This window comes from Myodes glareolus, chromosome 8 (genome assembly GCF_982192425.1).
Source record: "Myodes glareolus chromosome 8, mMyoGla1.1, whole genome shotgun sequence".
NCBI lineage: Eukaryota > Metazoa > Chordata > Mammalia > Rodentia > Cricetidae > Myodes > Myodes glareolus.
Window position 1 is genome coordinate 95297408 of NC_142033.1, and position 26042 is coordinate 95323449.

General features: G+C 40.5%; 1 protein-coding gene across 4 annotated transcripts in view; it reads right to left on the reverse strand.

The window, feature by feature from the left end:
• Positions 1 to 26042, reverse strand: part of Vrk2 (VRK serine/threonine kinase 2) — a 117342-nt gene that overhangs the window by 22772 nt on the left and 68528 nt on the right. For all 4 annotated transcript variants that reach the window (XM_085692307.2, XM_048435388.3, XM_048435387.3 and 1 more), the window contains exons 6-8: positions 25321 to 25426; positions 23587 to 23679; positions 8442 to 8574 (exon numbers count right to left, since the gene is read on the reverse strand). In XM_085692307.2, coding sequence (XP_085548433.2) covers positions 8442 to 8574; positions 23587 to 23679; positions 25321 to 25426 — 332 coding nt within the window. The remainder of the gene's footprint in view (positions 1 to 8441; positions 8575 to 23586; positions 23680 to 25320; positions 25427 to 26042) is intronic.

A 26042-nucleotide genomic window follows, 5' to 3' on the forward strand; every position in this document is an offset into this window, starting at 1 on the left:
AGTAAAACAAAGAAATAAATGTCTGCAGCTAAATTGCTAACACATGTTCCAGGAAGTCCATGGGGTCCGCCTCGGTCATGCAGAGACCCTGGGAGAGCAGACTAAACACCGAAGGCCTTTCCTATTCTGTCACGCTAGTGGTCGCACTTGAAGTCAGAAGAATATGACAAAACTGCCATCTAGTGTGCAGTCTTTAAAACCAGGCCCAGGAAGACCTGTAGTTACTTGGAAGCACAGCAAACTGTGGGCACACAGCTCCACGGTGCTACACACAGCATCTCTGGAGGGAAGGGACTCCCTCGAAAAGACAGACTTGGGTCTGAAGAGAAAAGCCAAAGGTGAGGGAAGCATGGAGAGGCTGTACTGTAGAGGCTATGGTGGGGAAGGAAGCTCGGAAGCCAAATAGAGACAAACTCTCAATGCCGTGGACTAATTTCCTCTCATTTTGACATACTTTCCTCAACCACCTTATATCAAAAGACAATGAGACCCAAGAATTGGGAAATATAACTGACACTTGCTAGTAAGTCACTGAACTGATGACTGCACAGTCAGAGAATACCTGTAAAATGAAGTCATTTTATAAGCATTCCAAGCCATTATAAAAACAATAGGCTGGTATTTATACCTATTCTATTACTTGAATGTTCATCTGTGCAGGGATATATAATATCCTGAGCAATCTGTGGCTGTTAAAGTTGTTCTAAACAGGTATCCTATTTCATAGTCCTTCACTAAATAAATTCTGAAAAGTCACTGAGTGAATGAACTAAGTCTTTAATTTATGCCTCCATCTACTGAGAAGAATGGTGCTACCTCACTGCGGCTACTCTGGGTCACCATACGTAAATTATAATACTGCCAGAACACTATAGCTGCTCTGGGTCACCATATATAAGTTCTTAGAAAAGCAGAGTGCACAATTACTCCTACACATAGTCATACACATCCTAACTGCTACTTTAGTACTGGGTTATTACAGTCCTTGAATCCAGTACAAGGCCAGGCCCATGGGTGCTGTTTATTTTCTGCACAGGCTTCAACAGTGTTCGAATGCAGGTCTTGGCTCTAGTATTAAATAAAAACAGTCTCTATCATGCTGCTTTGCAGTGATTTCCTTGGTGATAAATCTCCCATTAATAATAGAATGGCTCCATGTGTACAGATGTGTACACAAGTCTCTTCCATTACAAGAATTCCCGATGACTATCAATTAAAAAATTCACATCCTTTAATATTAAAAAATGATATTCTGACACTTGTTTGGGAATACTGGATATACACAAAAGGAGAGGGAAAACTAATATGAATTAATGTGGAATGAACCTTCCCAGTGACTCCAGCCACCCTCCAGCTGCATATATTGGCAAGTCGTTTAGATTTCTGAAACCAATATTTCATAAACTGGTCTTTGTGTAAAATAGTCCGTTGAAGGTTGATTTCACTATTATCTATCTTATTAAATATCAAGTTTTCAATCTTTCCCTATATGCACTACGTTAGTAGGTGTGGATAACAAATATTTTATGCTCTTCTTGCTAAATACTACAAAAATATTTGTAATGTTAAAAAGAACAATTATGTTTTCCTAGCCTAAGAAGTACAACAAAAGTAACAAAAATGTTTCTGAGTTTGTATCTCTGACTGAAAATTGACTCCAGGAGAAAAAACACTTGACTTGTTTCAGGAAAATTAAACTCTTCCAATCTACAAGTATCGTGTTCTACCCATATGGAGAGGAATAATTTCAATAATTGTTAATTCAAAAACAATAGTTGAGAAGTACACAGTCACTTGGTACTGTGGCAGAGGACTCAGTCTTGGTTTCCAGCATCTCTATGGTGGCTCACAAACATCTGTAACTCCAGTTCCAGGTGGTCTAATGCCACCTTCTGGCAGCCACAGGTATCAGGCATGTACATGTTGCACATACATGCCTGCCGACAAAACATTCATTCACAGGAAAGAAGATGTCTGAAAATATTTTTAACCTTGAATCTGACTGTTCCAAATTCATTAGAAAATGCTAAGTGAACCAAGAAATGAAAAGAGAGCCAGGATAGGAATTCGTACAGCAGGGGTGAGTCCCAGTCCCAACTCTCTCACGCTGAACTCTGCAATTCAATGTGCAGTCTACTGTCTTCAATACACTGGATTCATTTGGAAAGACAAAAGACTGTGGATTGTTCTCTCTTGAAAACATGTTTGCATAACTCACTGTACTGCATAAGGTTCTCACTTGCATTTCGTAGCCAATAAATCATTATTTAATGGTCTTCATACAGATACACAGCAATTCAGACTTTTACTTTCTGTTGGAAATTTTGTTATCAGAAGTTTTCCTCTAAACTTTCTTAAATTAGTTTCCAAATACTATTTAGCATCTAATTTTATTGTGCTTGCTAGCACGGAGCGAGGCAGATCTTTCTTTTCACTGAGTGTGTGTTGTTCACAATTGCTCAACATTTCAAAATGATAAAGTGTTGCCAAGTACAACAATAATAAAAAATAGGCCCAGGTGAGGACTCAGCCTCTATTTCAGAAAACAGATTCCAGAAATAGCTGACACTAGAATTGAAAATTAAAATAAAAGAATTTACATGATTGATGGAGAACATCTACAGTACCACACGGTGAAGTACTACTGTATTATTACTTTTTAATCATTCCAACAGCGTCATTGCTACTAATCATAATTGGTACTTAAAAAAACAGAGGCTTAAAAGGTTAAATAACCTGCTTCATGTCAGAGCAATCCTGAAGCTACACTGTTCGGAATGCGGAAGCACATGCGCAGACTAATGTCCACCTCCAGCACCAGCTGAGAGTCATCCAATCGGCATTCTCTCACTGCTCTCAGTTATGGAAGGAGCCAAACACACAGGCATTTTGAATACAATACAAAAAGACACAGCAAAAACGTATTTACTTGTGCAATGAATAAATAAGTAGCAGACTCCAATCTTTCCAGAATTACTGACAAAATTGTCCTTGCGCCCATCCTTCCTGGAAAGCTCCCTCCACTTCACCCATTATGATAAAAGGGCCTTGTTAGTAATATTTATTTACAAAGTAGCAATGTCCATCTAAACTGGTGTAAGATCAACAGAAAGGTCACACTAGAAGTCTAGCTTGCACTCTAAAGACAAACAGGGTAGTTAACTGGGCCCACTCACCAAAGGTAAAGAAAGAAGAATAGGAAAGTGTTTTAACTCCATATGCATCTGGCAGTCTGGTACACTTTCCACTAAGTTTCATTTCTTCTGCATTATGGAGGGTGAAAAGACACAGGGTTTGGTAGGAAACAAAGCAAACATGAAAACACTTGTTCCCAGTAAGAAAGATGTAAATGCCTAACATGTTACTATATGTGGTCGGAAATTATGAGCAAGTAGAAATGTTTGAACAAGAGGCTCACTGGATAGAGGGGCGGTGACTAATGGCAGGAAAATGTGTATTTTATTCTTAGGTTTCCAACTGGTGACTGTGTTCTTGAATATTTTGTCAACTCAGACGTACAGAGAGCAAGAAAATATTACGGTGGCTCTTGTTATGGTTTGATTATGGCAAATCTGCCACAGAATTGTGTCGTGGGCCTTAGCGGCAGACTGGGGATCTTCTGGGGTGCACAGGAGGGGTGGATCTGACGGTTTTACTCCTTTGATGAATTAATCATACATGGCAATACTGGAAGTGGGTAAGGAGTGAGGAGTTAGGATACTGAAGGAAATAGTCCCTGGGGGCTCGGTCCTGGGAGCTGTGCTGTTTGCTCCTCCTTTCTCATCGCCCCCTTTTCTACTCACTGTTTGTCATGCTGAAGTGCTTCACGTGATCCCACTGTCTGCAACATGTAACCACACTGCCTCCACCACCCCACTGCCATGATTTGTGGCTTCATATGCATCCAGCATGGAAGAAGGCAAAGACCACAGAGTGGAATATTTAGGTCTGTGAACTAATATAACTCTGTTGCCTACAGAATTATTTCAAGCATTTGCCAGAAAGCAAAGTCTGACTAACACACTACCACTTGTTACAGTCTCAGAGGGGTAGTGGGAGTGAAAGTCAAAGTCACATGTTTCAAATAAACGAGAAACCTAGGCATCTGGGTTTTGCTTTTCCTCTTTTTAATACCGTTTACAGACTAATCCCTGGTGTGTGTGTGTGTGTGTGTGTGTGTGTGTGTGTGTGTGTGTGTATGATTAATGTAGAGCTATTAGGAAAAGTTAGTCAACTGAACAAAGAGACTTTACATTTAGGCACTGGTACATTCCTTGCCAAACAGTTCAACTAAAAAAGCCAAGAAATATGACTTAGGTATAAATGTAAAGGAGTATATGAATGAGATGGGTCAGCAAATAAAGGTGCCTGCCACTAAGTTTAAGGACTGGAGTTTTACCCCTGGCACACACATGGTAGAGGGAAGAATGAAATCCCAGAAGCTATCCTCTGACTTCTACATGTGTGCCACAGTATCCATCCACCCAAAATAAATGTAACAAAAGATCAAAATATGAAACCAAAGGGCATATGTCACATCGCCACAATGTCTTCCCTGTCTTTACATGCTAGCCAAAGGCTATATATAGCATTCAATTTTACCTAAAAAGAAGAGATTAACAGTATAGTTCTCTAACTCCTTGGGAAACACTTAATGGTATTTAATTCAGTATTTAATAGTATTGCTTAATATCCCAATAGAAAAAGGTATTTGTTCCTTTGACTTTGTTGTAGGATATAAGTTGTGTCACCCACGCCATCTCTCCAGTTTAGCAGCACGAAAACATAATCTCAGTTTCGTTCACAGATATTTTGTAAGTTGGAGTTCTAAAGTGAGATGAAACCACGCAAGAAGCAGGCCAAGACTTGGACTCTATGTGCTGTAGCACATGGGAAAAAGTTAAATATGCAATATATTTTTTCTTTGACACTGAATATATTACATAAGCAAATAGACATTTAAAATGCAATTTAGATATTATACTGTATGGCATCAATGATGTCAGATTAGAACAGGTATTATATACCCAGTGCCCAGCTCTGAAGTGTGTAAGAAAGCTCTATCTGTTCAATGCAGTCTGTCTCTAGAGAAATTAGGTATTGACTGCATGCCCCAGTGAGCAGAAAAATCTACAAAAATCCATATTACTCATTGATCCAAATATTGCTTCTTAACATTACTAAGAATGCAACAAATTTTAAAACAGTGTATTTGACACACATATAATTCTCTTTAATTATCTTGCAACAAGAACAAAGTATGTCAGTGCTCGTACATGCTAGTTTTATGGAGGAAAAATTAATAATGAAGAACTACGCTTAACACTCTTCCTCTGATTTTCCCTGATGAAGCAAGTCAGCTACAGAAAGTTCCCTTCAGTTACACAGAGTCGGAGTGTGGAAGAACAACCGCTGGGTTTAGAAGTCATGCCCTTCCGCAACACTTCCAGGAGTCACCACCTTCCCATCGTCCTTTTGTTCTTCCACCTCATCTCAGTATGTCCCTCTGCACAGCTTTTGGCTTAGTAAGCTACACAGTAGAAAAACTGTTCTTTCCCTCCCTTTCACCACTCCCTGTAACCGACTACAAATTAGAAAACATGGAGGTAGGAGGACTAAATGGTACCCTAGACAAATGCAGCTATGTTGTCAGGGCCTAGACAAGGACTAGGAGAATCTCAAGGCCGGCAGGCAGCCCACTCAGGGCGAACACCCCTCTCCTGAACTGTGCAGAGGCACAGCTGCTGTGCAGGAGCCTCTTTGACAAGCACAGGATCTGGTTCACAGGGACAGCTCTTCTTGATTCTTGCTGTTTTCTTTTGCATCCTTTTCTCCCCTGGACTGGAACAGGAAAAGGTGGCTGATACTAAATCACACAGGCACTATGCTTAAAGATAACATACAGATATTTAAGAATCTGATTTTCTCCATTTCAATATAGAATTTGAGCTCTTTATTCTGGTTTCTAAAGATGGTCAAATGATTGGTTCATTTTTAACAAAATTCTGAGCTGAAAAGCTTTATTTTGCAAAATTAAGTCAAAAATGTTAGGAACAAACACTGTTCAAACACAGTGAGAATATTCAATCTTCCATTTTTATTATGAAACAAATACATATGTCTTTGGTAAATATATGTATATATGTATACATACATAGGTAGGTATATGTGGGCAAACATACATGTACTTAAATAGATGATAATATGCACAATGTATGAAAAGAATCCACTATTTTATAGGAAAGCTGGTCAATTTGTGATTAAATGAATACTCACTCAAGCACAAGACCACAAGACTTCCCTGCAAATCTCAAAATAGTTTCCCTGGCTCTATCCTGAATGTTCTTTCAGATGCAGCCCCATGTCTATGATCACGCTCAGTCCAGTCTTCTCCCCGAGACCCAAGTGGAGAAATCTACCCAGAGTCTCAATCAGCGCATACTATAATTGGGAGGAAGAAGTTGAAGTAGAGTACTGAATAGAAATTGGATTACATATTTCATGAAGACAAAACACAATAAATACTATGCAGAATTAACTAAAGAAGACTTTCCCAAATACTGCTGTCTGACGATCACGCTTTAATCCTCCTACAGTTAAACTGTGCCTTCGACGGACTCAGCTTTAGAACATTAATAACAGTGCTTAAGAATATGTGTGGTATAACACCAGGTCAGGAGTTCTTTTGTATCTCTGAAAATTCTATTCTCTATCACAGGGTAAGTCTGGCAAACATTCCTCGGCTCAATGAAAATGAGAAAACTTAAACTTAGAATGCACCACAGTCTGGGCTGGAGAGATGACGTCGTGGGTGAGAGCACTTGCTGTTCTTGGAGAGGACACAGGCTCAGGTTCCAGCACCCACATGTGGCTCACAGCTATGGAGACCTCCAGTTCCAGGGAATCCAATGTTCTTTCTGACCTTGCTTGGCATGCATCTGGTACACATAGACACACGCAGGCCAAATACTCATATACATAAAATAAATCTAAATAAATTGTTTTAAGAAGCACCACTGTCAATTGGCATGTTATTTTCCTATTTTCTAATTTAATCAAAGTCATGTCACACTTTACATTAAAGGGTTAACTACATCAAAAACGTAAATGATGAAAAATTCCACAACACTAACCATTATTTTTCTAAGAAAACCAGACTTGACAAAGACATATTCTGATTTCTTTCCCTCTGCCGCAGAGTATAAAAACTGGCTTTCATTTCAGAAACTGTTCCCTAGAAGTCTTCCTAGGAAGAAGGTGGCACACAATCCACACATTGGCTCCACCTTCTTGACGGCCTTCCCTAAAAGACTATGGGTTTTAATTGCTCTGGAAAATGATCAACACCCTCTGCATTACATGGCCAATGGTCCTTTTAATAGAAAAGGCAATAATATTCAGTTGTTTGCACCAAGTAAAACTCGTTAGAAAGTATTAGTTTAGGCTAACAGTCCGAAGGCCATTAACAGCACAAAAGTCGAGCTGACACCCAGTGAGGATGCATCTTTCACAGCTGTTTAAAATTATGTTTGCTTTACCATGTCTGAAAACACTTTCATAAACAAAGTTTGCAAAGAATATAATTTTGAAAGCCAAAGTTTTTTAATAATCGTCATTTTTTTCACTAGCATAACATTAGAATTGACTTTTTGTCTTGCTGACAGAGCAACTAAGAAAGTACAGTTGCACTGAGCATATTGATTGTGAGCAAAGCAGCCATCAGTGGGACTCGGCACCATATATTTTCAATATTGACCTCCTACTTCCTTTTCCATGGCTTTCTGGGCTGGCTATTGGATTTGGACTGCAGAGTAATAAACAGCTAAGGTTTAATTAATGGTAAATGAATACAAGACATAGGTTATGACTTTAACTAATTAGGGAATTGTTGAATTAAGTCTGCCTTGGAATGCAAGGCAGTACAATCAATATCCAATAAAAGGGCTATGTATGTAATTTACCTGCAAATGTGTTTCCAATACCATCAAAGTGAGTTTAAATAAGTAAGATCTATGAAAGGCGACTGGGAGAGATTTCCCAAGTTAACACTTTGGGCGTTCAGAGGATGCTGCTGCTGTGTAGACATGCCTTTAAGGCTCTGAGAAGGACACAATGCTAACATGACAGCACGTGACCGCCACTGATCCTGACGCCCCCACAGCACCGTCCAGCAGCCTCACACACAGACCTGTGACTTCTCAGCCTAATGACTGGCAGGCTTTCCTCCCTTCTGGAGAGGCACAGTCTCTGTCTACTCGTGTGGTTTCGGGTTTCTGTCAGATACTCACTAAGATAAGAGGAATTCACTACTTTGCACAAAAATCTCGCCAGTGTGCTCCTCCTTTAGCTTGACCATGCAACACTCACCTCACTTATCTTCAGCACTCTCGACTCAGTCATCCTTGTGAGATAAAAGCATGAACTAGAAAAGAGCGACTTACCTACTCCTCTGTGAGCATCCAAACTTGTGAACTCTATTGTTCCATTGTGGCCCTTCCTGGGATTTTCTTGGTACTGTTTGTGGTTCCCGTTGGGACAGTATCTGTAGGACAGTCCATAGTCTGCAAGATAAACCTGGAAGAGACAGAGAGGCCAATGAGTAATGCTTTGTCCTCTAAATACATGACCTTCACAATAAAGTCTTAAGAAACTGGTAAGCCCAGTGAGATGGCTCAGTGGGTAAAGGCACTTGCCCACAAGTCTAAATACCTGAGATCAGTATCTGGGACTCACAGGGTGGAAGGTCAGAACTAAGTCCTCTGACCTCCTGACGTTCACATATGCACTGTGCTACAAGTGTGCACGCACGCACACACACACACACACACACACACACACACACACATACACACACACACCACAAAATAATAAATTAATTACAAGTTTTAAAAAGGAGGTTGAGGGGGCTGGAGAGATGGCTCAGCTGTTAAGAGCACTGACTGCTCTTCCACAGGTCCTAAATTCAATTCCCAGCAACCACATAGTGGCTCACAACCATCTGTAATGAGATCTGGTGTCCTCTTCTGGCACACATGAAGGCAGAACACTGTATACTAAATAAAGTTGTTGTTTTTTTTTAAAGAAACTTGAAACTTAAGAGAAATGTTAGACTTCAGATAAATGTTTCACTAAACCAACCAAATGGTGGCTAAAAAAATGTACCAGGAACCAGGAAAACCAAGTTCCTAACTTAAATCCATGCTTCATCATAGGCTCAGACTTTTTTTTGTCTGTTGTCACATAGGTTACTAAACTATGCCTTTTAAGGAACCCTTTTCTGAAACCTTAACTGTCTTGTGTACAGAAGGCAGAGCATAAGAAAGCAATGTTCTTAAAGTATGAACATGGCAAGTCTCTACTGGCAGGAAGTTGAAACGCAATGAGCAGTCTGGCAGGGCTGATAACTCCAGCAGAAAACAAGGAACTAAAATGCCAACCCCCAAGCCCTCACCAATTGTGTTTGGGTAAGAATGGATGATTGCCAGGTGGTGGCGCACGCCTTTAATCCCAGCACTTGGGAGGCAGAGGCAGGCAGCTCTCAGGGTGTGCAGCCCAAATAGAGAACTGTTTTGAATACATGTTTCTGTGTCACGGAGAGGTAGAACCATTCCACGGGTCTCAAATACACTGTACCATACCCACCATGCCTCACAAAAGCAGTTTCAACTTAAGAACATATTGCTTCCAACACATTTCTTTAGAATTTAGGTATTTGGACAATGTTTCTAAATACAGCCTCATGACAGTAAAGTGTCACAACCCATTGAAAGAAATTTTAGTATGTATATAGTAGTTTCTTAAATATTTCATTTTAAGTTCTCTCAAATAGAAGATATTTGGAATTTCTACACATAAGACACACACTTTTCTTTAGTTGTTGGAAAATACAAATTTATTGAATGATCTGATGTCATAAGCACCAGACTAGGCTGTTATCTATCATAAGTTACCCTTTTGTGGGTGACTTCTGCTGTGGTCTAGCTACAGCAGGTTCGTACATTCCAGGGTAGGGGCTTGAGGATTAGAAACATTAGGCAAGAGGAATAGAGATAAGAAAGAATCACAGAGACATAGGATAGAAACGGGAGGGCAGTTTAGCAGGGATACTGGATGTTGAACTCACCCATGTTTATTTTCCATACACTTTTATACCCCAGTACAAAAGGGGAGGGGGGAGAAGGCATAAGACTGCTGTAACATGGCATAAAGGACAATCAGAGCAGTTACTGGCTTCAATACTTGAGACAGCAAGCCATTATTTCCTGAGTAAAGTATTTGATGTTCCAGGCAGGAATATGCAGCAAACACACCCTAGACCAAGTATCCTGTAGGCAGTTACTCCCTATTTTAAAAGAAGGAGCACAGGAATATGCTTGAATTCTCTGGTCAGGGTGAAGAGGATCCACCTCTAAGGGCTATCTTAATGTCCAAAACACCAAGTTACCCAACCCTAGGCCAAAATCTCTCGTTTTGTAGCAACACCTGTTTCCAAGGACTTTAAAAGAGCAAAAATAAGCTCAAACTCTCTGACCATCAGACAAGCAGGTACAGGCTCCCATCTGTGTGTGTCCCGACTATCTGAAACATGTATTTACCAGTTTTTTTTTCTCTCTCCCACAGTTAAGTAGCTAAAGATCTCTAGTAGCTGGGTGCTTCAGATCAGGTGAGCAATCAGTTCTGCCTTCATTAGGTCTCATGCACTCTTGCCTTTTTTTTTTTCAAGAACTGAATGTACTTCATTTGCAAAGTAGATTTTCCCAAAAGATGCAGCCCTGATGTGATCCGGCAAACACCTTTATTTTAATACACTGGAGAAATTTGCTGTTTTCCGAAAATATCAAGAAGCTTTTCACGTACATTAGCTCAACAAGTAAGATCTAATTCTTTTTTAATTTTATTGATTTTTATTAAGCTCTACATTTTTCTCTGCTCCCCTCTCTCCCTCTCTCCTCCCCTTCAACCTCTTCCAAGGTCCCCATGCTCCCAATTTACTCAGGAGAACTTGTCTTTTTCTATTTTCCATGTAGATTAGAAGATTTAATTCTTTAAGGAGTGAACACCATGTGCTATTCCATGCTCAGTCATTGGCCCAAGGTAGCAAGGAGTCCTGCATGTAGGTCAAGATGCCCATTTTATTTATATGGACATTGAAGCCCTCCCAAGTCATAGAAAGAGAGCCAGAACCCTAGAGCAGCTCTTAGCATGCACAGGCACTTTCACAATCATGCTAGCTGACAAGGGACATTTCATTCGGGACTACTCTAATAGGAAAGAATATAATAAAGAGAAGCCTGAGAAGAGAGAAGCCACAGTACGGGCCACAGGCCAAATGCTTATGCCTCCTCTGTTTGCTGATAAGCACTTAAACTATTACCCTGCACAGAGACTTCCGAGGTAACTTCTGGGTCCTCAGTAAAGACTGACCCAACCACTCAAGAAGGAGAGAGACACTGGAGACAGTTTGAGTCTCAAAGAGGAAAAAGAAGGACTTACAGTTTCACTTTCCTCGGTACACAAGAAAAGGGAAGTGAGCAGATGAAAGTCAGAAAGACTCCAACCATTTTGGCCATCACTGAGCTCTGCGTCACAAGAGTGTGTTCAGAATGTGAAGGGTGCAGGATTCACCCTGAATATAAAGACAAAAGCTAACAGTTCAGTGGAGAAGATACATGAACCAAATTTTAGTCAATGAATATTTCAGACCTAAGTGATTTAAATCATGCATAGTCACAGCCTCAAGCAACACAGCCATCAGAAATGCTACTGGAGTCTGAATAGAGTCACAGGAAGGAACCAAATCATCATGAGAAGACACTGACCATAAAGTGAAAGACTCAGCAAAATGAGTAAGTCTCTATTCCCCAAACCTACCTTCACACGGACCTTTTAAAACTCAGCCCTGTTTAGAATTTTAGCAATTAGTATAGCTTGTCATTCAAAATATATACATACTTTTATAGCTTTAAATGTACTAAATAGTCACAGATGGGTAGACGGTGTGTCAGTCACTGTGGTATGGTAGATGGTGTGCTAGCCACTGAGGGGAAGATGGTGTGGAGTCACTGAGGGGAAGATGGTGGGCTAGCCACTGAGGGGAAGACGATGTTCTAGCCACTGAGGGGAAGATGGTGGGCTGACCACTGAGGGGAAGACGATGTGCTAGCCACTGAGGGGAAGATGGTGTGCTAGCCACTGAGGGGAAGATGGTAGGCTAGCCACTGAGGGGAAGATGATGGGCTAGCCACTGAGGGGAAGATGGTGTGCTAGCCACTGAGGGGAAGATGGTGGGCTGACCACTGAGGGGAAGATGGTAGGCTAGCCACTGAGGGGAAGATGGTAGGCTAGCCACTGAGGGGAAGATGGTGTGGAGCCACTGAGGGGAAGATGGTGTACTGGCCACTGAGGGGAAGACGGTGGGCTGGCCACTGAGGGGAAGATGGTGGGCTAGCCACTGAGGGGAAGATGGTGGGCTGGCCACTAAGGGGAAGATGGTGGGCTAGCCACTGAGGGGAAAGATGGTAGGCTGGCCACTGAAGGGAAGATGGTGGGCTAGCCACTGAGGGGAAGATGGTGGGCTAGCCACTGAGGGGAAGATGGTGGGCTAGCCACTGAGGGGAAGATGGTGGGATGACCACTGAGGGGAAGAGGGTGGGCTGGCCACTGAGGGGAAGATGGTGGGCTAGCCACTGAGGGGAAGATGGTGGGCTGGCCACTAAGGGGAGGACAGTGTGGTAGCCACTGAGGGGAAGACGGTGGGCTGGCCAGCGACGGACAAGCTCATAAAACAAACAAATAACAACAACAACAACAACAACAAACACTCTTTCTCCTGTAAGGAACACAGCAAGCTGAAAGCCTCCAGAAAGCTGAAAGGCCCCAACTGGGTCACTGGCATTCTTCAGGCAGCTGACAACCGTACCCAACCACAGTTTTCTGGGCAGTCTCCACTCACGACTAATCATGGAAATGACTCTACTGCCTTTTCTGACTGACACCTCCTCTGCTGGGCAGTCTTCACTGTGGAGCACCACAGCTGGATAGGCTGCTGCTCAGCTCTGCTGCTCCCTCTACAGGCCTCACGGGTCATGGCACACAGAAAGCACTCCATCTATTCCCGACTCCCTTTTATCTTTCCGTCAGGTTCACGTTTCACATCCCCCGTAGACTACTTGAACTCCTAATTCTGCCTCAGTATCTGCCTTTCTGACAGCCTGATTTGATCAAAGATCAGTAAATCATAGCCTTGACTGAATGACATGAAATTCTCCTTTAGCGTAACCATAAAAAAAAAAAACCACAACTTTCCTAGATGGAGCAAGCCCATATCGAAATTCAGGTTCCTTTATCACACAGCCAGAGTGGCTCCCACACCCTGAGTCCTCCAGCTCTATTCTGCTAAGGTTTCATTTCCAGTCTCCTTGGCCACCGGAGGTCCTCACACTTTGGCTACTCTGATTTTCCAGTTTGGTGGGTAAAACTACAGGTGACTAAGGAGCATCTATGATGATCATCCTGCAGCAAGGTCCCCCTCACAGATACAGCCCCCTCCCCTCTTCACTCCTACCAAAATCTGAAGCCACACACACACTTTCCGGTACATCCCTCCATGACGTGACAGACCCCTTAAACCACAAGGTAATTTGTTAGGGTTCACTTATGTTCACGTAGATTTGCTGTTTAACAACAAAGAAAAAACATTTCTCTTTTCTTTGTATTTAAAAGTTAGATAGTCCTAGAGGAGGAGGCAGGATAAACTGGACTTTATGTACTTTATGTACTACTTTATATATAGCCTGCTGCTTGACTTGAATGGGCAGCACACAGATAAAATGAACCAAATTACCTGCAATAGATCAGGGGTTAAAATAAGTTATTGGGGATCATAAGCTTAAAAAAAAAAAGCTTATTTACTGGGTTCTTGCTAAGTGAGAAGGGTTAGCACTTGCACTAGTCAAATCAAACTTCCCTAAAAGGAAGTTATTTTAAGGCCATTGTGGAGAATTAGAAAATGGGATGAGTGAGGTTAAGTGTTCTGTGCAAAACAAATTTCCAGCAGCTGGCAAGCTGCACTTCCATCCATCTGACCAGAAGCTGAGCTTTTTCCACTGGCAGACACAGAAGGAAGGGAGAGGGCAGTGGCACATCTATAGATCTGGAAACAGGTGCTCTAGGGACAATAAACAGCCTGTGAAGTTTCTGATCAAGAGCAGCCTGCATCCATCGCAGAGACTCAGAAAAAGAAGCAACATTTCAGGTGGGTCTCAGACTATATCAAAAAGTCCTAGAGACAGAAACAAAGAAACAACACAGGAGGGAAATGGGGGAGGGGGAGGGTCACTGCTTGCCCCCATCATACAGGTCAGAGGAAGCAGTATTTTCAGGAGACATTGAAGGCCGCTCCAAGAGGCTGGGACACAGGTTGCTGAAAGGCTCTGGAAAGAACAGCATGAGAGGCATTAGTAGTGGGCAAAGTAGGAAAGAGAGAAGGAAGTGTGGTGCAGGAGAATTATCTATATTCTGTCAATTATATTTTAAATAAATGCTGATTGGCCAGTAACCACACAGGAAGTAGAGGCGGGACAATGAGAACAGGAGTATTCTAGGAAGAAGAAAGCTCTTTTCGAAGCCCTGCCCAGACCACAGAAGAAGCAGGATGTGACTTGCCCCATTGAAAAAGGTACTGAGCCATGTGGCCAACATATATAAGAATAATGGGCTAACATATGTCTCCATTCTTTAAAAGTTTTATTACATTTATATATTTGTTCATTTGGGGAGCATGTCTCACAACATGCATTTATTTGTCGGAGGAAAACTTGGAGTCCTTTCTCCTACCTCCTTCCATCATGTGGATCTTGGGAATCAAATGCAGATCATCATGTTGAGTAGAAAGAATCTTAACTCACTGAACCATCTCACCGGCCCTGTGCATGTTTTTTTTTTTGATTGTTTGTTTGTTTTGTTTTCTTTTGTTTTGTTTCCCCAGAGATAACTCTGTCAGTATGTTTGTAAAGACAAGCAGTAGGAACTGCTTTGGGTTAAATGTATCCCATCAAAAACTGATGATATTCCATCCCTAATACATGAGAGTGAGACCTCATTTGAAAACAGGGATCAAGTAATAGAACACAATTAGGGAGGGCCTATTCCAGTGTAACTTGTGTCCTAAAGAAGGGGAGACTCTGGAGAAAAGTGGGCTTAGAGGGAAGCTGATATGGAGAGACAGGGACAGCTGTATACAGGGAATAGACCTGTGAGTCACTGAGGAGATGTATGTGGGATGCTTATCTTCCACAGCCCTCAGGAGTGATCCCTAGTAACTAATGTTTTTATGATTTTCATGAGGACAATAAAAGATCTCTTGCTTTATCTGCTCCATAAATGTTCATTTTTATGAAATGTGGCATGTGTTCTGGTTAGATAGTGTTTCCAAGTACTTACTCTGTACTGGATGCTGGTCTAAGACTACTGTGTGTAAATCATTTTATCCTTACAGTACCACTTTGAAGGAAATGTTGTCCTTTTTTCTTGGATGATAAAACAAAGTTCAAAGAAGCCAAGTAACTTGGCTAGGACAGCAGTGGGCTCACAAGGTGGGGCTGCTCCTAGACTGATGGAGTTGACTCCAAGGCTCATGCTCTCTGCTCTGCATCCTTGAGTCAGTCCCCTGAACTGAAAGCTGCAGTTTTGTGGTAGTGTAACTCATCTCTACTCAGAGTTTCCCACTGCTTGAAGATGTCACCCCCAGCAGGAAGGAAATCCTGTGCTTTTCCCATAGCCACAGTTGTCACACAGCCCTATATTGATGACAAAACCTGGAGCTGAGTGGATAGAGGTGTCCATTACTGATTGGTTAGTTTGCTTTTGACAGGCGTGGCTATTTTCTTTTAAAATATCTTCGTCCTCCCTCCCACTCCCAGTTTGTTCACAGCCTTCTTTGCAGCCATTCGGAGTTCTTCCTGGCTCCTCCCATGTGTGATGACAACTTCTGGTCCTCTTTTCTAGATCTCTATCTGTCAGTATGCTTTAAATTTTTCACAATGAAGTTTAAAAGTATGTACCTTCCTCATGATGAAATTTTATATTGAACACTTCCTCTGAGTCAAATATTGGGAAGTATATTTTGTAAAATATAATCTTAAGTATGGACATTCTAATTTTAAATCATTTTGTCTTTACTGTCAATATTTCCTACCCATCACTACTCTCCAAAATTAATAAGATGTTAACACACCATATTAAGAGTGCTACCATTTCTGTACCTTCAAATGTATATTTTTAATACAGCTCTAATCTGATTTCAAAAGAGGAATTTTAATATGCAATGGTGAAAATAATATTAAAGAGTAGGAACCTTAGTTAACTGGCTATGCATGTGATTACTTAAACGACTTAAAAATAATTCAGAAAATCAACTTGAGTTCAGATAACTAGTATTAACATATCATAAAAGTTAAATGTAAACTAAATTTTGGGCTGGTTTTGATTCATTTGACAAATCAGACTAAAAGAATTAGAAAGTAGCTTTAAGAAAATCTAGACATATAGCAAGAAAGCAATGAGACTAATATCTTAAGAAATAACATTTCCAGTCATGTCCTACACTCATGTGTTGGCATGCACCCTCCCTTGGAGGGTCATTCTCTCTGACATAGTAGATGGCTCTGAACAGAACATGTGTCTCACAACAGGTAAGGAGTCTCATAGGCTTCATAGGTTTCTCATACTCCTGGTACTAAATCAGGCAACATATAACGCATCACCACAAGTATTTCTTGAAATGTTATAAGGAAGAAATACAGACACAGGTGCTATGAGAAATAAAGAGAATCAACAACAGACCTACTCATAATCCTCCCAGCTTAGGAAGGAAAGTAACACAACACAAGAAAGAGTTGTGTGTTCTTGAGGGTAAAACAGTCTTGGCGTTAAAGAAATCTACCATGATCAAGATCCATCAAAATCAGCAGGGACACCTCCACACACAAATGGATATACCAGGCACATGAAAAAAAGAATACACCCCTGATAAACAAAAGGTAGAAATGGAACAGCTTCACTGATGTCAGTCAAGGTATTAACCCCTGCTGTTGTACTAGAAGATAGAGCAGGATGGGCTATTGCTCAAAATCACCATGCAGCATCACTTCAAGTAAGGCCAGTGTGAGCAAACACAATAAAATTGGCATATTCTTTTTTAAACACTAGGTCAGCATGCATGTGTCTAGGTTCTGAGGACCAACCAGGCAACACTGTCCAGTATTCTACAACCAGTAAGGTTTCATAAACATCTTTAAAAGAGCTTAGGAAATCCACAGTGTTGACATCCAGAAAACACGGACTTTAAATTCTATTTTATAAGAACATGATAGAATGCCCATGGCATAACAAAGTTCAGAACATGGGCTAAAATTTATTTAATGTCCTTTCTCTAAAGATGTCTCTTTTGTAAGTATACTTTCTCAATATAACTTATTCTAAAATAACTTGTAATTTAGGTATTATAGACTGGAGAGATGGCTTAGAGGTTAAGAGCAGCTGCTGGTTGCTCTTCCAGAGGTCCTGAGATCAATTCCCAGCAGCTACATGATGGCTCACAACTATCTATAATGAGATCTGGTGCCCTCTTCTGGCTTGCAGACATACATGCAGATAGAGCACTATACATAAAAAATAATTTAGATATTATTAACTAAATAAACACAAAAGAAAAATCATATTTCCTGTACTGAATACAATATTACCAGTGAAGCAGATATAATATTACCAAGTACAGAGGAAGTACATTGTAAGCAACTTCCAAAACTCTATAATTGAAAGAGACACCTCACTGCCTGGAAAGTGATTCTAAGTTCTTCTGTAACATTGGGGCACCAATCTTCAGCCTACAGGCTCATAGTATCCAGTAGACTTTTCCATGAAGCAGGAAATTTGAAAGGCTGGCAGTTTGTCAGTCACTTTCTTCTGTGGCCTAGAGAATGTCTGGCAGACTCTTTCATGAAGCATTAATGTTGAAGGACTGTCTCACCTTCTTCAGGCAAGTTCAACAGTCGTTCTTCTGTGGGTCCTGCATGTCCAGTTTATACAGCATATCCCTAACCAGTCCAGGCAAGAGCAGTTTCTTGCTCAAATGACTAGCCTTGTCATATTGAAGGCAAATTCCATTGAACAAGTTTTTTCAATGCCCATCAACCTCTCTGAAGTAATTGATGCTGCCAGAAGCAGACAAGTCTCACTGTCAAGAAAAATCTAATTTCTTAACAAATTTTAAATGCTATATTCTATAGGTCTTTGAAGTGTTGAAGATTATCTAACTAAAATATATCTCTATATATCTAGAAAATCTAACTAACATGACTACAAGAATGACTATTTGGTGTGGGAGTATTGTCTGTATTCTGTCAATCATGTATCTTAATAAAACACTGATTGGCCAGGCAGGAAGTATAGGCGGGTCAACCAGACAGGAAGTAGAGGCGGGGCAATGAGAATAGGATAAGGCTAGGGAGGAGAAAACTCCCTCTGCCATTCCTGCGCAGACCACCAAGGAGGCAGCATGTAACTTGCCCAGCTGAGAAAGGTACGGAGCCATGTGGCTAATGTAGGTAAGGATAATGGTGTAACATAAGTTATAAGAGGTAACAAGAAGCCTGACCTAATGGGCCAATCAGTTCATAACCTTATGGAGTCCTGTGTGTGATTTTCCTTGGGGTATCCCGGCTGTGGGGTAACGGGTGGGACAGAAACCCCAACAAGCAGGCCCGTCATGTTACAACTATTATAAATGACTATCCATTAATCTGTAATTTTTAATTATACATTACATTTTAAAATAAGATGTATAAACATAATACCTTAAACGAGAGTATAAATATACATACAACAAAATTGACCTTAAATTTGTATCACTAAACCAAAGTCCATGCCAATGTGAAGTATTTGCTTCTATATCATATCCACTCCCCTTTTTATAAAGCCCAGGAAAGCTTTTTTAAAAAAGGCTTTTAGACCCACAGAAACAGGAGCCATTTGGAGCTTCTTGGAAGTTGCATATTTTCATATAGGTTCTGCTTGCTGAGGCAAGCAAAGGCGCGGCTCCTTTAAAGACGGTTCCTAACTCAGCTTTGGCTGCAAAAACCTCGTGGCTCTTTTAGGAGGCTCTGCCACCAAACACTTAAATGGTGTTCATGAGTAGCCAGCAGCATGCTTCTCGGTGATGGCATGGACCTAGAAACCACAGAGTTGTGGTAAAAAGCAAAGGTCCCACCAGTTCCTCTGCTGCAAAGCTAGACTCCCAGAAAGCTAAGGAGTGGAGCCAATCCAGTTGCTGGGAAACTAAAGCTGCAGCTTTAATTCTAGTCCTATCTCTTAGCAAATTTTAGACTCATGTGGTCAGAAAAAGAAAAAGATATACAATAAAAACATATTCAGATAGGGAAAAAAACCTATACACAGATTACAGTGTGTTTTAAAATATATATATGTTTGGGAGAGAAAAGAAAAAGAATGGAGAAAGTCTTTTAAGAAAAAATAAATATAGTTGAGTGTGTTGGTGCACATATTTAATCACAGCACATGGGAGGCAGAGGTAGGTGAATCTCTGTGAGTTCTAGGTCTGGGCATGGTGGTGTAAGCCTTTAATCCCAGAACTTGGGAGGCAGAGGCAGACAGATTCTGTGAGTTTTAGGCCAGGCTGGTCTGCAAAGTGAGATCCAGGACAGCCACAGAACACAGAGAAACTCTGTCTCAAAACAAAATAAAACAACTGATGGAGGAAGGTTATCTGTCTATTGTGTTATTTTCATTGGTCAATAAAGAGACTGCCTTGGCCCTTTGATAGGACAGAAAATTAGGTAGGCGGAGTAAACAGAACAGAATGCTGGGAAGAGGGCTATGAGGCAGACGCCATGGAGCCAGCCACCAGGTCAGACATGCTGAATCTTTTCCGGTAAGCCACCACCTCGTGGTGCTACAGATTATTAGAAATGGGTTAATATCAAGATATGAGAGTTAGTCAATAACTAACTCTCTAGAGATAATGGGCCAGGCAGTGCTTAAATGAATACAATTTGTGTGTTGTTATTTCTGGGACTAAGCTAAGCGTGCGGGAGCTGGGCAGGATGAAAAGCAGGCCTGCCCGCAGTTCCCCACTACAAACAACAATAACAAACCTACAAAAATTAAAAATAAAAATAAAGGAAATAGAGTTTTTAAAAGCTACATGAAGATGGAAAATGCATAGAGTGTCAGGATACTGTATGTTATTATGTTCTCTTTGAATTGTTTGATGGCTGAGGAAGGAGCAACAGTTGCTAAAAGATATTTGATTATAAATGCTGTTGGATTAATCCAGCCTATATATTTTGAAAATACCTTGATGTCAAAATTTAAGTCAAAAGATACATTACTTTGGAGATGAGGTTTTGCTTTTGTTTCCACAGAAAATGAGAGGCTGTGGATTCATTCTGGGTTAAGTAAAACAACGTTTGACTGAAGAAGATTCCCTAAAAAATCTCCAGTAGAAGCAGATGGCCCAGACAATCAAACATTTCAGAGCACCTCTGATGCAGTTTCCTCTGAGTTCTATATCAAGAACAGCTTCAAGACTGCTGGCTGAGATGATCAAGCTTCACACATTCCAATTGGGGAACTGACAATAATCCTAATTTTTCTTTGGGTCTCATAATATAGTCTGTGCCCCCAATCAGCAGGAAGTTCCCTAGAAAACACCACTCACATTCCCAAAAAATGGATTATGAATGCTTGCCTTTGTTGAGGGTGTTGGTTAGAAGTTGTTATAGATAATGGCCAGCAGAAAACATAAACGAAGGAGATTGGATTCAGAGTTCTTGTTTTGAAAGGAGAAAAGGGGGAAGTGCTGTGTGATAATGTTCTTGTAACCCTGTGAAGATATGTTACTCGCAATGGTTGAATAAAACTCTAATTGGACAGTAGCCAGACAGGAAGTATAAGCGAGGCAACCTGACTAGAAGAATTCTGGGAAGAAGAAAGGCAGAGATGTAATCACCAGCCAGTCTCAGAGAAGCAAGATGAAAATGCCTCACTGATGAAAGGTACCAAGCCATGAGGCTAATATAGAAAAGAATTATAGATTAATTTAAGTTATAAGAGCTACTTAGCCATAAAGCCTGAGCTAATAGGCCAAACAGTTTATGATTAATACAAGCCTCTGTGTGTTTGACTGAATGGCTGTGGGACTTGGCAGGACAGAAGCTTCTGTCTATAACGTCAGGTCTCAACCAAATTAATTTAAAAATGTACCAAAACTTCAGTAAGAATACCAAATATGTTTTTTAATTTATCTATATAAATGACCATAGAAAATATGACTAGGGTGAAAGTGAAAAAGAAAAACATAATAAAAAGAAAATACATAAAGCAGGGTCAGAGGTAAGAAGGAAGCTGCAAGGGACAGACAGATCACCTAATGCTGAAACACAGTATAAAGCTCAAGAAAGCAATGCACCAATATTCATGGTACTGATCTCTCTCTCTCTCTCTCTCTCTCTCTCTCTCTCTCTCTCTCTCTCTCACACACACACACACACACACACACACACACACACACACACATTAGGATTCAAGAGAAGAAATTGTGGTAAAACATTGTGATGCCAACCAAGTGTTTCAGAAACAAGAGAAACCTAAAACTTGCAAACAGTAAAGCTAGGTTCTTTGTCTTTTCCTGTAGAAGAATAAATTCTAAACAAAAATCAAATTATGAAATGAAGTTCTTGTAAGCAAGTTCCCTGGTTATAAACAAAATCTACAATAAAGAAAAGGCTTGTACCTAGTCCATATTATTAATGATCATCTGTATGGAAATAAAATGTCCAAGGTACAACCTAAGTTCAGAAGACAGATTGGAGAGCCAGGCACAGTGGCTTCTTCCTGTGGTCCAGCATGCTGGAGCTGAAGGTAGGTAAGCTAGCCTTGACTACATGAGCAAATTCAATGCTAGCCAGAACTATTTGAGATCCTCTCTAAAACCCCAAAAAGGTAATGTATAAGGAAATAAGACATGTAAGTTATGCAGCAGCATATAAAATCTCTTCAAAATGGAGAGAAAAATTAAAATAAATTAAGATAAGAATGGGCAAATGGCGAGAACAGAAATTCTTAAAATTAAATTATTTAAGCTGGCATTTTTGATTTTAGAAACGATGAAAGTGAGAATTCCTGGGTGTATATCCCTGCTGGACATAATAATCATGAAGTAAATCAGTGTTTGGAAGTTTTAAACATATAACACAGGACTGTGGTCCTCGAAAGAGCCACCAAGAGCTGAGAACATCCTACCTACAGCATGGAGTGGGCAACTATGGGAGGTCACAGGCTCAGGCAGAAGCTGAAGGTTCAAAAGAGAGAAAACCACAGGCAGATGTAGCATCCTGAGGGAGACAGGAAGCTAAACCTCTTCCAGTCCTCAAAGGGTTGGAGATGTTCTACTCCTGACTAGCGAAGTGATGAATACCACAAGGATATTTTATATGTGCTCATTCTTTATGTTGGATTAATTTAGAGATATATTTAAACTTTTAACTTATTAGTATGTTCTGTTGAGACTTTTTCTCTTATTTAGAATTTTCAATACTTACAGAGGTCCATTAAGCACTTAATTATACTTCTCTATATTTTTGAGTCTTACTGGTTGTTTTTTTACTTTAAATCTGTTGCGATATTAGATAACAGTTGCAAAATATGATAGTTAAAATTGATTTAAAAGTAAATTTCAGTCATTTAGTTACTTTTGCCATATTTTATAACTTATTTTATTTGGAGAAACTTTTGTGTTTAATTTAGATAAATTTTGAGTAACTTGGGTAAACATAAGCAGCAAGTGCTCTGAGTTCCCATATAACCCAGCCCCTGGACATGCAGCTTTCACCTCAACACTCCTCAGTAAGACTTTTGTTAATACGGATAAACCAACAATGACAATAGCATCACCACGATGTCCAATAAAAGTGGGACTTGACAAAGAAATAACGATATATGTGCACTGCTGATGAATACAGAAGTTTCACTGCCCTAGAAACCATTAGAACTTTGACAGTTCATTCTTCCTGCTTTCAAACCTGGGCTACTAATAATTGCTTGAAACTGGCATTGTCCTGGCCACATCTCAAGAAATGCTATGATATTGGGTAGAAGTTCCCTACCACAATAGAAATCTCTTTAGGACATGTTTCTTTGCTCAAACCACAGGGAGAAGAAATGGAGCCCCACGCAGCTGTCTTTCTGCACATATCCATCCCCTCTCCCTGGATTGCCATGGTACTTTATCTGCATTTGCTTAGAAACTCAGATTCCTGCTCAGACACTTCTTCAATGTGTGTCCATTAGCAAATGATTTAACCCTTCTGACTCTTGGTTTCTTCATCCTAATTACTCATTAATCTGGTGCAAGGATTAAATTAGGTAAGCAAGGCAAGACAAATTGAAACATTCATCATACTAAGCCCTCGTTTGTAAACTCTTGTGGGTTAAGGGTCTGTCTCTACTAAATTTGACTACAATACTCCAAAGACGCTCACTGAAAGCAAATGTTAACGTTCTCTTTACCCGATCTGGATTTGTGTAACCCAACAGTAGGTTTGCAGCTTTTATATCACCATGGACATATTCGTTTTCATGTATATACTCCAGTATGTCCAGCTGTGAAAAGAAATAGATAAGATTAGTATCAATGTTTTACACTAGAGTAAGGGTTTATTTACATGCATGGTAAAATAATGTATCTCACTATTATTGATTATCCTAAAGTATCATTTCTGGTTGCTCATCCCATAAAGGGTTGAATAAAATGATCCCCAAACATCAAATATTTGTACTTGAACCTCTGAGGGAGGGAGGGAAATCAATATTTAACAATACTTATTCTTATGGCACTGAAAGCCCAACGGTCAGACCAAAATGTACAAAGAGGCATGTGATGTTTAATCTCAATCGTCAAGTAGAAAAAAAAAATCTAGAATCATGTGGGAGATGAGCCTCTGGGAATAGCTGTAGGGAATTATCTCGAGTAGACTAATTTTGAAGAGAAGATTTACCCACTGTGGGTGGCAGCATTCCCTGGGATGAAATTCTGAACTGTAGCAAATGAAGAAAGAGAGCTGGCACAGGAACACATCACACTTTCCTGACTATGGATGCAATGTCATCAGGTGCCCCAAGACTCTGTTGTTTGTGACTTTCCCAACAGGAGGAACTATAACCCCAAATTATAAAACAATGTAAATATTTTCTCCTTTGATTTGCTTTTTCCAGGGTATTTTTATCACAGTAACATGAAAAGCAATTTAGGCTGGAAATAAATAGCTGAAAAGGAGATGAAAATAGTCACGACATCGATGAGTGAGAGAGTTCACTCATCAATCAACAGTTAGGATTCAAATCTTGAAGACATCAGAACAAAATATTATACCTCTGATTATTACCTGTGTAGTAACAAAATCTTAGGCATCATTAAAACCCTAGAACCTTGCGTGTTATACACACACACACACACACACACACACACACACACACACACACACACGGGGGAAACATATATGAGAGAAGAGAGAGAAAGGAGAGAGAGAGAGAAAGAGAGAGAAGTGTTCTGCAAACACCTACTAAGAGAATGGATAGATGATCAGATAATGGAGAAATTAATTATTTTCCACATCACGGCCTGACATGAGCTGTTTCAGTCTACTTATGATTGGGTGGGAAAAAATGCAAGCAAGACACAAACAGATAAGGGAAATACGTGGTATGATCAACAAATGAATGCATTCAAGGTTATTTGTGACTACAATGCTTCATTGGTTAGCAGCATGTGTGTGTGTGTGTGTGTGTGTGTGTGTGTGTGTGTGTGTGTGTGAGAGAGAGAGAGAGAGAGAGAGAGAGAGAGAGAGATCCATTGGTATAATCAATTGTTGCCACCACCCCCAAACTTATACTCACAATACTTTATATCAAACCATATCACATGATGCAAGAGAAGTAGTCTATTTGGCCATAATTTGCAGTTAGAAATGCAATAAACAAAAGAAAGGTTATTTTATAGCTAATCTAAGCTTGGTCTGATATACAAAACTAAGCTGTAAGGGAAAACTGAGTAATAGCAATGATCAAACACAGCATAGCCTGTCATCTGCAGAACCCATGGTTAATAATTTCACCAAAATGCTTTCTACTCTCTGTAACTGACATTGCTAGGAAATAATCTTTATTTTCTCATAATTCTGTAAAAAATGCAACAAGAAAGTAATCTAAAGTTGAGGCATTTGAAGTAAAGAATCTTAAACTCACCACCCTGATTCCAAGCTGCAGCACAGTTGACTTTTTAAAAACACCATTCTTGTCTGAGAGCTTTTGTAAATCTATTCCCAGTCTTTCCATCACCATGAATCTGTAACTGTAAGAGATATCAGAAAAGAGATCTTCCTGAAATAAAAATTCTGAGATTCTCTCTTAACAAATTTTAAAGGACAATGCGTGCCACCTAACAACAGGATAATCAGTCCAAGCTGCTGGGGAATGCGTGCACAATAACCCACTATCCCACCACTGCTGCCACCCATTGGATACCGTAACCTACAAGACCTGCTCTGCCGCCCAAGCCCACTGAACCCATCCTCCTTCCCCTGACCAGTCATGACTCTGCAAGATCAACAGCCCCTAGAGGCACAAGTACCACCTGTACCAATTGAAAGAAGAGGTCAGTGACTGGTAACCCAAATAAACTGACCCAATTCTTAGGCCATAAGACCCAGGTCACATCTCATGCCCACCCCCACCCATTTCAGTCCCAGCAGAAGGTCAACAGGCAAGAGTCCAGGAGGCAGGACTCTCCACCACCACCGCTAGCCACCGGACTCTGTAACCTACAAGACCCACTCCTCCACCCAAACCTACCAAATCCATCATGCTGTCCCTGACCAACCATCTGCCACGAGATCAGCAGGCCCTAGAGGCAAAAGCAACACCTGAATTATCCAGACGAGCAGCCTCTAGAGACACAAACATCACCT